The following is a 12,650-nucleotide window of genomic DNA, read 5'->3' as shown; positions in this document are numbered from 1 at the left end:
TATTTTTTTATTATATTCAGTTAGCCACTATAGTAAACAATTAGTCCTTGATGCAGAGTTCAGTGATTCATTAGATAAGTGTAACACCCAATGTTCATCACAGCAATGCCCTTCTAAATACCCGTCACCCTGTTACTGCCTTCCCCCTCCCTCCTCCCCTTCTAAAATCCCCAGATTGTTTCTCAGGGTCCATAGTTTCTCACAATTCATCTCCCTCTCTGATTTCTCCCCCTTTGGATTTCCTTACCTTCCCCTGTGGTCCTCCATGCTATTACGTATGTTTCATATATGAGTGAAACCATTATAATAATTGTCTTTCTCTGTTTGACTTACTTCACTTAATATAATCCCTTCCAGTTCCATCCACGTTGATGCAAATGGTGAGTATTCATTGTTTCTGATGGCGGAGTAACATTCCATTGTGTATATGTACCACATCTTCTTCTTCCACTCATCTGTTGAAGGGCATGTTGGCTCCTTCCACAGTTTGGCTATTGTGGACATCACTGCTATGAACACTGGGGTGCAATATGCCCCTTCTTTTCACTACATCTGTATCTTTGGGGTAAATACCTAGTAGTGCGATTGCTGGGTCATAGGGTAGCTCTGTTCTTAACATCTTGAGGATGTTTTCCAGAATGGCTGCACCAGCTTGCATTCCCACCAACAGTGCAAGAGAGTTCCCCTTTTTCCACATCCTCACCAACGTTTGTTGTTTCCTGTTTTAATTTTTGCCATTCTAACTGGTGTAAGGTGGTATCTCATTGTGGTTTTGATTTGTATTTCCGTGATGACTAGTGGCGTTGAACATTTTCTCATGTGTCTCTTGGCCATTTGTATGTCTTTTTTAGAGAATTATTTGTTCTTGCCTTCTGACCATTTTTTGACCATTCCCTTATATGATACACAAAATGGATGAAGGACCTCAATGTGAGATAGGAAGCCATCAAAATCCTAGAGAACTGCCTAGAACATAGGCAGTTACCGCTTCAAAATCAGCCATAGTAACTTCTTTCAAGACATGTCCCCAAAGGCAAGTGAAATAAAAGTGAAAATAAACTTCACTTTTGGGACTTCATCAAAATAAAAATAATAAAATATTTTTATTTTATGTATATTTTATTTTAAAATATATAATAATAAATATAAAATAAAATGATATAAAATAATATAATAAAATAAAAATAAAACATATTTTATTTTAAATATATTTTTGATATAAAAGTCTTCTGCACAGCAAAGGAAACAGTCAACAAAACTAAGAGGCAACCCATGGAATGGGAGAAGATATTTGCAGATGACATTACAGATAAAGGGCTGATATTCAAGATCTGTAAAGAACTTCTCAAACTCAACACTCAAAAAACTAATATCCCAGTCAAAATTTATACTAATTTTAAATTTGGGACTATGCAGAGCAATTCTTATCTTCTTCCTTAATACAGCCCTTTATATACTTCTGTAGACAGTCCTCAGCATCCTCCCTAACTTCAGTTTCTGCAAGGAAAACATTACCAGTTGCTCAGATTTATTTCTGTACTTTCACAATAGATCGTCCCACAAGCCACAACTTGTTCACATACCTCCTTAAGGCATGGGTCACAGATATAAATTCTACATTTGAAAGAAAGTCCGAAATTTGCCCCACTAGAGGGATAGGCATCAATCACCTCTATTTATCCTGCCAACATAGCTTCTAGGGTGGAGTCTAAGACCAGCATCCCTGCTTTAAGAATTTAATGAATATTAATTGAGTTCCTACCAAATGCTTGGCACAATGGTTGATGCTGGATCTATACTAGTGGACAAAATTTAAAAAAGTCTCTGCTCTTACAGACTACCTGGGGGTAACAGACAATCATCAGGTAAGTAGATAAGTGTTTTTGGGAAGTGAGAAGTACAATAAAGAAAAGTAGAGCCGACAAAGGAGTCCCTGAAGAATGGCTGCATTTCAGACAAGATGGTGAAGAAGGAGTTTTCTGATGAGTGACAGTTGGGCAGAGATGTGAAGGAAGATAAAGAACTCACCCTAAAGAGATCTGGCAATGGAGAGCTTAAGTTCTGGATGTTGTGGCACAGGTCTTTAACTGAAAGTCTAGTTGGCTGTTGTTGGACTAGAAAGGATGATAGTGTGGTTTTTGTGGAGTGAACCAAGGAGACAGTAATGGGAGATGAGATTCAAGAGTTAGAGCATGTAATGAGAACATGTCCAAATTAATGTCCTATTAAACATCCATGGGCAGAGTTCAAGTAGGCATTTGGACACATGGAATGCAAGGGGACCATCTGGGCAGGAGATATAAATATGGAGATGTACTTAAGCCAGAAGACGGGCTGGTTTAGACACTTCTGGTTCTTGTCTCACTTGTTATCTATGCATATTTGGCCACAAAGACCCTCTCCTTGCAGGCCTTGTCTCTTCCTGGGTTTCTGTGTCACATGTCATCCATCTTTGGCCCCTCGATACCTTCTTCTCTGGATTCTGTCCTTGAATCCAGCTCCTAAATGTTGTGGCTTTTCAGAGTTCTGCTGTCAGCTGTCTTCTTGCTCTCTACACGCTCTCCCTGGGTGCTCTCTTCTGATGGCTTCAGTTCCTACAGAAGTGCTGAGGACACTCAGATTCCTCTCCTTAGAACTTTCTTTTCAGCTCTCAACCATCAGCCCAATAATACTGGGAGTATCCCAAGTTCCCTGAGTCCAAAATTAGACTCATCATGTGTCCTCTTCACCTCCTTCCTAAACTTCACACTCCTATGCTCCCGACCTCAGTGAATGGCACCATCACTCACCCATTTACCCAAACCTGAAACTCATTTTTGACCCATCTTTCTTTCTCGCCACTCCCTAATCACTTACTTACTTCTGTAGATCCCACCTCCTAAAGACTCTTGTCTAATACTGACCTTTCATGTCAATAGTCACTCCATGCTTATCTTTTCCTCCCTGAATAACTGCAGTCTTCACACTGCAGCCAGAGTGATTGTCTGATGTCAGAAATAAGCCTGATGTCATGTCTGTTTGGTGTATCCTTATCTTAACCAACTGAGCCACCCGGGCATCCCTTCCTTATCTTATTCTCTATAAAATCCACCCTTGATAGCCTGTTTTGCAGGATTTGATAGGTCCTCTGTGGTCTGCTTTTACCTACCTCTCTATCCCCTCCCTTATCACTCTCTGGCTAGTTTATGTTGCATAACTTCACACAGATGACTCTCTCTGCCTGGAATATCCTTTTCTGAACTTCCCCTGTGTTTAGTTAGAATCTACCCACTCTTCAAAGACCAGCTTGACTCTTACCTCCTGTAGGATGCCTTCCATAATTCTCCAGATTGAGTTAGGCTTGTTGTAGCAAACTGCCTGCCGTCAAAACAAGGAAGTATGGTACGTTTCTCCATGCTTTATTTTGTCAGTTTCTCATCCAAAATCCCAGTGGCTTCAGCCACTGCCAGGCTTGCAGTAAGAGAGAGATGAAGCGAGGGGCAAGATAGTCCTGAGTTGAATGGTACTGCCCTGATAATCTAAAAATTGTGCTTCCAGTTCTTCTCTGGTATTTTTTTCTCTAGAGAGGAAGGAGGGTTGGGGAAGGGGAGAGGGAGAGAGAGAATCTCAAGGAGACTCTACACCCTGCGCAGAGCTTGGGCTTGATCTCACAATCCGAGATCATGAACTGAGTGGAAATCAAGAGTCAGATGCTTAAACAACTGAGCCACCCACGTGCCCTCTTCACTGTATTTAAAGATAATTCCTTTCCTTATGGAATTCTCATTGCTACTGGTTTTAAAAATCCTGTCTGATAATCTTTGACTTTCAGTGGGCTTGCTAGTAAAATACATATAATGTGGTTACTATTGTAATTATTTTGGGGTCTATCATCTTACTACTTGTTTCCTATTTGTTCCAAGTGTTCTTCATTTCTTCATTCTACTTTTCCTGTTTATTTTCAAATTAATCAAAAACTTTTAATTATTCCCCTTATATTCTGTATTGTATTTTGAGTTTTACTATTTTTAAAAGAATTATTGTTTTGTTATTCTAGAACAGGGATTGGTAAACCTTAAATTTTTAAAAAGGTTTTAAAAATACAAAAAATATGCTGCAGTGTATTTTGCACAGACTGTATTCTGTACAAAGCCCAAAATATTTATTCTCTAGCTCCTTACAGAAAAAGGGTCCTGACATCTTATCTAGAGAATAAAATATGCATATTTGATTAGTATAACCTTACCTAAATTGCCATTTCCCAAACAATGTAAAATCTAACAAGGATTTCCATCCATGTTCTCTTCCTACTCTTTGGACAATTTTTGTCATATATTCAACTTCTACATGTATATGTAAGCTCCAATAATGTGTTGCCATTTTTTTTGCTTTAAGCAATATTCTATAATTTTTACCCACACATTTATGATTCCTGGTGTTCATTTTTTTTTCTCTCAATTGCATACTTCCATCAGGGATCATTTTCCTTTAACCTAAAGAAGCTCTTTAATATTTCTTTTACTGTGAGTCTTTTAGTAATTAATTATCTGTTTTTTTGTTGTTGTTGTTGCTTTTTCTTTTCTTTTTTTTTTTTTTTTTTTTTGGTGTGTGGGAAGAACAAACAGCTTTAATTTCTTAAGGATATATTTATTGAGTATAGTATCCTAGCATGGTAGTTTCTTTCCCTCCCTCCTCCCTTCCTCATTCCCTCCTTCCTTTCCCTCCCTTTTCTTTGTCTCTGTCTCTGTCTCATGTATTATCCACTGCTGGTCCATGGAAACACAAGACTTTCACTTTTCATGAAGTATAATTTCTTTCCAAATAATACTTATTTTCTGGATTGAGTCAGATATCTAATAGCTATGTTTCTAAATTTCTAAAGTACCTATCAAGCTATTCCAGTAGTCCCACGGAAGCCCATTTGATAAGAGCTTCAAACACGGGGCAGAAATCTTCATTTGGTATGAAACTCACAACAGGTGCTAGATCCTCAAATGTCTGATTAGTTTTTTAACCACTTAGAAATCCTTTATGAACCACATGAATTGTGCAAGTTCATGAAGTACAGAACAGAGTTTTGAACCCTCCTTTTATAAGTTCTACATTTTGAAGTGTGATATTTATTATCTGTGATCTCAGAATAAACTGGGATTAAGTAATACAATATTAACATGCTCTTTCATATAAAATGGAAGTTCTTAAAACATTTTTGGTCCTTAGTTTTGTGGTGTCCTAATATGCACTTATTTTGCTACTGATATTTGCCACTTCTTCTTTTTAAAGATTTTAAATTTTATTTTAGCGAGAGAGAGAGAGTGTGTGTGTGTGTGTGTGTGTGTGAGCAGGGGTTTTGGGGGGCAGAGTGAGAAGGAGAGAGAATCTTAAGTGGATTCCCTGCTGAGTGTGGAGCCCAATGCAGGGCTTGATATCAAGACCCATAAATCATGACCTGAGTTGAAACCAAGAGTTAGACACCTGACCAACTGAGACACCCAGGCATCCTGGTACTTGACATTTCTAATAAAAGAGTAGCATCAGAGTTTGAATGTGGAAACTTTATTTTATGAATGATTATGGCTCTATTCTTTCTCTATACCAGAAGAAGGATGAAAGACTTGCTCGGGGGAAACCATAGCTCTCTTACTGAGTTTATTCTTTTAGGATTTTCTCAAAACAAAGAGATAAATGTTATGCTATTCAACGTCTTCCTCTTCCTCTACCTCATCACCCTTCTGGGCAATGGGCTCATTATCACCTTGATACGCATGGACTCTCGCCTCCACACACCTATGTACTTTTTCCTCAGTGTCCTATCCATTATGGATATGGGCTATGTCACCACCACGGTGCCCCAGATGCTGGTACACCTGGTTTGCAAGAAGAAGACCATCTCTTACATTGGATGTGTGGCCCAAATGTACATCTTCCTGATGCTAGGAATCACTGAGTCTTGGCTCTTCGCAATCATGGCTTATGACAGGTATGTGGCCATTTGCCATCCCCTGAGGTATAAAGTCATCATGAGCCCTTTGCTGTGTGGGTCAATGGTGGCCTTCTGTGGATTCTGGGGTATCAGCTGTGCCCTGATATACACTGTCTCTGCTATGATTCTTCCCTATTGTGGTCCCAATGAGATCAATCACTTCTTCTGTGAAGTACCTGCAGTCTTAAAGTTAGCCTGTGCAGACACATCTCTCAATGATCAGGTGGACTTCATCTTGGGCTTCATCCTTCTCTTGGTTCCACTCTCCCTCATCATCATTGTCTATATCAATATTTTTGCTGCCATCTTGAGGATTCGCTCAGCCCAAGGGCGGCTCAAGGCCTTTTCCACCTGTACCTCCCACATCACTGTGGTCACCATGTTCTCCATACCATGTATGGTTATGTACATGAGACCTGGTTCTGAGTCTTCCCCAGAAGAGGACAAGAAGTTGGCTCTATTCTACAACATCATCTCTGCTTTCCTCAACCCCATTATCTATAGTCTTAGGAACAAAGATGTGAAGAGGGCTTTCCTCAAAGTGACTGGCTGGGGAAAAGCACCAGAATGAAGTCACAGAAGCATGGGCATCGACACCAAACCTGGAACACAACCTACTGACTTCTCCATCCAAATTCTTTCCAACATCCAGTAGGCTATATGATATATTAATGGATTAGACCCAGTAAGATCATAACATGAGAAAACCCAGAAGGTTATGGCAGTAGGTTTCCCTCAAGCATAAAGACCGCAGACAGGGGACTCCATGAAGGCATACCTGTATTTGATTCATTTCTGTATCACCAGTTTACAAGACCTGGCATAAAATTGGCATCAATATTCATGTTTTCTGTCACTGAATGAACATGAACATGAGCGCTTGAGCTCTGGACTCATGAAATAAATTCAAATTGATGGGCATAAGATGACTTCCAGCCTCCTAAGTTAATGACACCATTGTAGCTCAGAAGGGATTTGACAAGTTCTGGAGACAGAATAGTTTAATAAAGTCAACGGTGATCATACAAAATATGGTTCAGGAAAGTAATACAGGTCACTTTTCATTTGATACTATTAGAAGAGTATGAATTTAGGTCACATAAGCCCTCATGTCACTAAAAGAAGGAACTCTGTCTCAGTGAAATGATATTTGAAGGGGAAAGTAGGATCTCTTAACAACTGGAAAAATCTCCCACTCAGACACTTTCATAATGTATTCTCAACTTTACTGAAGTACATTGACATATAGTGAACTGTAGATATTGAAAGTATACAATTTGATGAGTTGTGAAATACATATATACTTGTGAAAACATCACCATGATCAAGATAATTATCATCAACATCCCCCAAAATTTCCTTGTGACTCTTTGCAGTTCCTTTGTATTAGTTACCTATCAGTGTGTAACAAATTACCCCCATTTTTTGTGGTTTAAAACACCAAACATTTATTTTTTGTATTTTCTTTGGGTTAAGAATCTGAGTGAAGTTAGAGGGACCCTCTGGATTAGGAGGTTCTCACAAGGCTGCAATCAAGTCACCAGCTACAGAAACCCTAACACTTAACTGGGGAAAGATCTTCTTCCAAACTTCCCTGATTGTCACCAGGATTTAGCTCCTGACTCTTGGACTGAGAGTCTCATTTTCTTCCTGACAGTTGTACAGAGCTTCATTAGTTTCTTCCATGTGGGCCTCTCCTTGGAGCAGCTCATCACCTGGCAGTTAGCTTAATCAGGGAGGTCATGAGCAGGAGTGGGCAAGGATCTTTTGTAACCTAAATTTGAACATGATTTACCATCACTTTCAGGGTATTTATGAGAAGATCTCTACTAGGTCCAGCCCAAACTCAAGGTCATGGGATTACCCAAAGGCATGACTACCTGAGTGATGGGGATATTGATTCAATCACAGCTTCTCTCTTGAGATTTAGACTCTTGCTAATCAAGGAATGATCTGGAGATTAGCATCACAGCATCATTCAGGAGTTAAGAAATGCAGAAGCCATTCCTCCTCCTGTCGGGAGCCAGTACAGGAGGCCTACTATAAGAGCTGTAAGGGACTGAATATGATTGGCTGTTCATTTAGGTCCACTCACGCGGGAGGTGCATGAGCATTGCATTCTGATTGGTTAACACTGCCTGCATAAAAACCCATGTGCCCGGGGTTAGGGGAGAAGGAAGAAAAAAGCGATTAATAAAAAAGGTTCGCTGCTACGTGAGTCTCCGAGTCGTTCTTGCTGGTGAGAGCGATAAGTGGTGCCGAAACCCGGGAATCTCATCGTGAGAGACGCACAGAGTCGGCGACAATCAGGTAAAGAGTGCACCTATTTCTGTCTAGTGACAGGGAAAGTTCCTCAAGTTGAGGACGAGCGTAGAAAGCTTTCCGGGATGGGAAACGAGATGGCTGCAAAGTTCCTAGGATAAGGACGAGAGTAAAGCTTTCCGGTATGGGAAACGAGATGGCCACATATAAAATGCTGGGGCCACTTTCTGATATCCTTAAAGCAATTGGTACTCCTTTAAAAAATAAAATAGCTCATTTGTTTTTGAGAGAAGTGGGACAAACGGCTCCCTGGTTTTTGGAGGAAGGGATATTAAACATCCCTCAGTGGGAGCATTTAGGAGAAGACCTTAGACGCGGTCTGCGCACTACGCCGGGAACCCTGGCCGTTTGGTCTTTAGTGAAAGTTTGTTTGCAATCCCCGCGAGAGCCCATACGCCAGGCGGTGCAACTGGGAGGGGAGATCTTAGAACAAGTGAAAGAGGAATTTTGTAAAGGCTCCTTGAAGGACACTAGCTCTGAGAGTGAAAGCTCAAACGGACACTCAGACAGTGAGGGATCTAGCTCGAGCGATGATGAAAGGAGCAGAGGAGGGAAATCGCCCAAAAGCCAAAAGGTGAGCAAGATGCAAAAGGAGCTTGCAAAAAAGGAGGAAGAGCTAAAGAAGGCTATGGCGCAGCTCAAAATGCAGGGGGAAGTTATGGCGCAGCTGAAATTAAAAGCGGAAGAAGGAGCTATGGCGCAGTTACAAACAAAGACGGAAGTGGTAGATAATTTAGATCCTATGCCCACGCGCCCAGCCCCAACAGCGCCACCTTACGAGGGGCCTCCTCCGTATAAACCTTGCTGCACCAAGGCCTGCTATTGTGCGAGCTGCACCGCATGAGTGGTTGCCATAGTAGCCTCTCAGGAGTTTGGGTGGGAACAGGATTCTCATTCAGTCCTAAAATCCCCACTTACTCTAACTCCACCTTTTTTGGCTATAATTATACCTACCAAGACCCAGCGCAAGGCACGTCAGCTCACCTTCTAGATAGGTGGCGGCTCTGCAACGCTGCACAGGCATGTACAGGCTTGGAAAGCCTTCACTTTATTAATGGGTCTACATGGCATAACTGTACGTAAAACTATCACGTAGGCTCTCGATTTGAAACAAATGTTACTTGCAATTGCACCTCAGCTAAGCACATAAGTTACTCACCAACGCCCGTCTGTATTAGAGCTCCCTTTCTCTTCATAATTTTTAATGCTTCTACTATTAACAAGTCATCTAGTCTCTCTTGTGAGTCCCAGAATTGTCTGCTATCAGAATGTTGGAACGCCACGGTGGGAGACTCGGCAGTAATAGCCAAGATACCGACGTATATCCCGATGCCAGTACAGGTGAACCCTGACAGCCTGCCGGTGCTTCTTCGACATAAACGAGACTTTGGAATAACAGCAGCCATTATTGCAGCTATCGCCGCATCCGCCGCTGCTGCTACTGCTGCCGCGGTAGCGTTGACAACCTCGGTACAGACAGCCGCCATGCTCAACAACGTCACAGGAATGGTCGCTGAAGCATTGGCTACGCAAGAACAAATTAACGGACATTTGCATGCTGGGATCCTTATTGTAAATCAAAGAGTTGATCTAGTACAGGAACAAATAGATGTCTTAGAATCTATAATCTCAACAGGATGTATACATAATATGGTGGGACTTTGTGTTACTCCCGTAGCTTACAATAACTTGTCGGTAGCGGCCAATCTGTCTCGACAATTGGGAAGAATGCTTAATGGTACCTGGAACCGTCAATTTCAAAATTTAACTAAGCAATTATATCCATAAATTCTACCAAAGTAACTATTGCACCTGTTAGTGAGTGGAAAAAAAAAAATGTTACAGCAATCTGTTTCGTTCCTCAAACAGTGGGCTGGACTTGGTGCCATGGCTGTTCTCTTAATCACAGCTAACGTACTAATATTACGTTGGGTGTGTGGCCGTGTCCGTCGCAATCAACGACAATAACACCTCATGGTTCAAGCCATGATGGCTCTTGAGGCTGGTACCTCCCCCCGGATATGGCTAAGTATGCTAGATCAGTAGTCAAAGACGGGTAAGACTGATCCCACACCATAGCAACCTAAGACAGGGGCTCTTCGACCAGGGAGAGTACCCGATGACGGGTAAGCATGTGTGCTGAGGATTGGCAACCTAAGACAGGCACGATCTCAGCCATTATAAATAAATAAAAAAGGGGGAGATGTCGGGAGCCAGTACAGGAGGCCTACTATAAGAGCTGTAAGGGACTGAATATGATTGGCTGTTCATTTAGGTCCACTCACGCGGGAGGTGCATGAGCACTGCATTCTGATTGGTTAACACTGCCTGCATAAAAACCCATGTGCCCGGGGTTAGGGGAGAAGGAAGAAAAAAGCGATTAATAAAAAAGGTTCACCGCTACGTGAGTCTCCGAGTCGTTCTTGCTGGCGAGAGCGATATCCTCCCACTTGGTTTAGCAAAAGTGGCCAGGAGGCAATCTCAGCTTCTAATTAATCAGAACCATAGACCTCCTCCCTGATGAATGAATTCCTTCTTTGAGCACAACTTCAAAGTTGTAGGGACAGGAAGCAAAAATTTCTATGGGAAGCTTTTTATATTGGTGAGAGGGACAACTCCTGTTACATCTCCTTGCTCCTGGATCTGTGCCTTCTCTTTCTCACCATAGAGTGACTACTGGTGTAAGTCATAAAGTGCATTCTATAAGATAACACTACAACCTTACAAAATGTTGTCCCCCAAATGGCATGATAATCGAAACTTAAATCAGTAATTCCACAATCCTCTTAGGCCCAGGAGTTTCTGAGTGTTTGGGCACAATGGGAGACCACTGAATTCTGTGAGTGAGTTGACTGTCACACTTTTTACACTTGATCTTAGCCAAAAGGCCAAGAAGCAATTGACTGTCACACGTTTTGAGATAAAGTGCATATCGTGTTCAGAGATGATACTGCATGGGTACTATGGCAATGGATAACACATGCCATCAGACCATTAATGGTGAATCATAAGAGATGCGTGAGGTAGGAAACCTGAATATGCGTCTATCTCTGGGAGGACAGACTGCAGCCCCTTCGTGATGGAAAGTATCTAATGTAATTTATGTGTCACCAGGTAACTGGAAGCTCTCTCAGGGAATGGTGCCACATCAAAGGTTCAGCATCTGTCTCTGCTGCTGGAGTGTGGCAAACAGTAGTGACAGTGGCCATCTCAGCCTTGGTGAGGCTGACTTCATGCAGCTGAGTCCATACATAGTCTCTGTTATACTGCAATGGCTGGAGCAGCACTTGTGTGGGTCAGGAAAGAGGCTGACCAATCTACAGGTGGATCATCTAGTCTACCTGATTATTGAGAGACACTCCCCACAGTAGATGCTCAGTTTGCATATGTATATATCACACAATTATGTTCATATTCTGGGTCATGGAGAGGCACATACACATGACTTCCTCTAGAGCTCACATCATTAATCCTCCAATCTTCTTCTTTCCAAGTTTCTGGCCACCTTTCCATCCCGTTAGCAACTGCCCATGAAATAGTGTGTAGCTACACTGAGGGGCCTCTCTCATTCCCTGTAAAGTAGACAGCCAGATATACCATCTAAAATTCTACTCATGGAAACAATTTTCTTTTACCATATTCAGTGCTGCCTTAAACTAGGCCTTTCCGTCCTCTGTTAAGTAGCTATAGGGCATTTCCAATGGGGCTGAGGGAGAGGCAGTAAAGTAGGAGCAAGAACCATGGGAGACTTGGTGAATACTTATGAAGCTCACCACCTAGATCTCAGATTGTATATAAAATTTTCATTTTAGAATAGAATTCTTCTGTGTGTGTCCAGTAGGATGATTCCATGGATATGATAACAGTTTATGATGGGCGATTTTGTTTGTCTTGTCATTTGATGACCCATAGTTAGGTTTTCAGTTTCTTCCAGAATATAGGAGCTATTAAAAAAAACCCACACATTTTATTTTGAAGTAATTTACAATTCACAAGAAGTTGCAAAAAATAGTAAATTGAGCTCTCGGGTACCCTTGATCCAGCTGTCCCATAATAATGATATCTATGACTGTAGTACATTATCACATCCAGTAAACGGACATCAGCACAATGTTAATAACTAAACTATAGACATTATTAGAATTTCACCATTTATTACCTGTACTCATTTTGGGGGATATATGGTCTTAGGAATTTTATTAAATTCTTAGCTTCATATAACCACAATAAGGATACAAAACTGTTCCATTACCACAGAGAAATCTGGCACTGATGGTCACTGATCTGTTTTTCTGTCACTTTAATTTTGAAAATGTTACACAAATGGAATCATGAAGTCTGTAACTTTTTAAGTCTAATTATTTTT

The 12,650-nt window shown here is 41.2% G+C and overlaps 1 protein-coding gene across 1 annotated transcript; it reads left to right on the top strand.

The window, feature by feature from the left end:
• Positions 1-5,585: 5,585 nt before the first annotated feature.
• Positions 5,586-6,533, top strand: LOC309842815 (olfactory receptor 2A12-like; the record flags this gene model as incomplete). The annotated part of the gene is made up of 1 exon (XM_082687625.1): positions 5,586-6,533. One exon carries the CDS (start codon positions 5,586-5,588, stop codon positions 6,531-6,533), a length of 948 nt encoding a protein of 315 aa, XP_082543751.1.
• Between the last annotated feature and the right edge of the window lie 6,117 nt (positions 6,534-12,650).

This window comes from Mustela nivalis (genome assembly GCF_964662115.1).
Source record: "Mustela nivalis genome assembly, chromosome: 10".
In the NCBI taxonomy this organism is placed as follows: domain Eukaryota; kingdom Metazoa; phylum Chordata; class Mammalia; order Carnivora; family Mustelidae; genus Mustela; species Mustela nivalis.
Note: the sequence above shows the minus strand (reverse complement) of the source record. Positions and strands in the feature narration are given on the sequence as shown.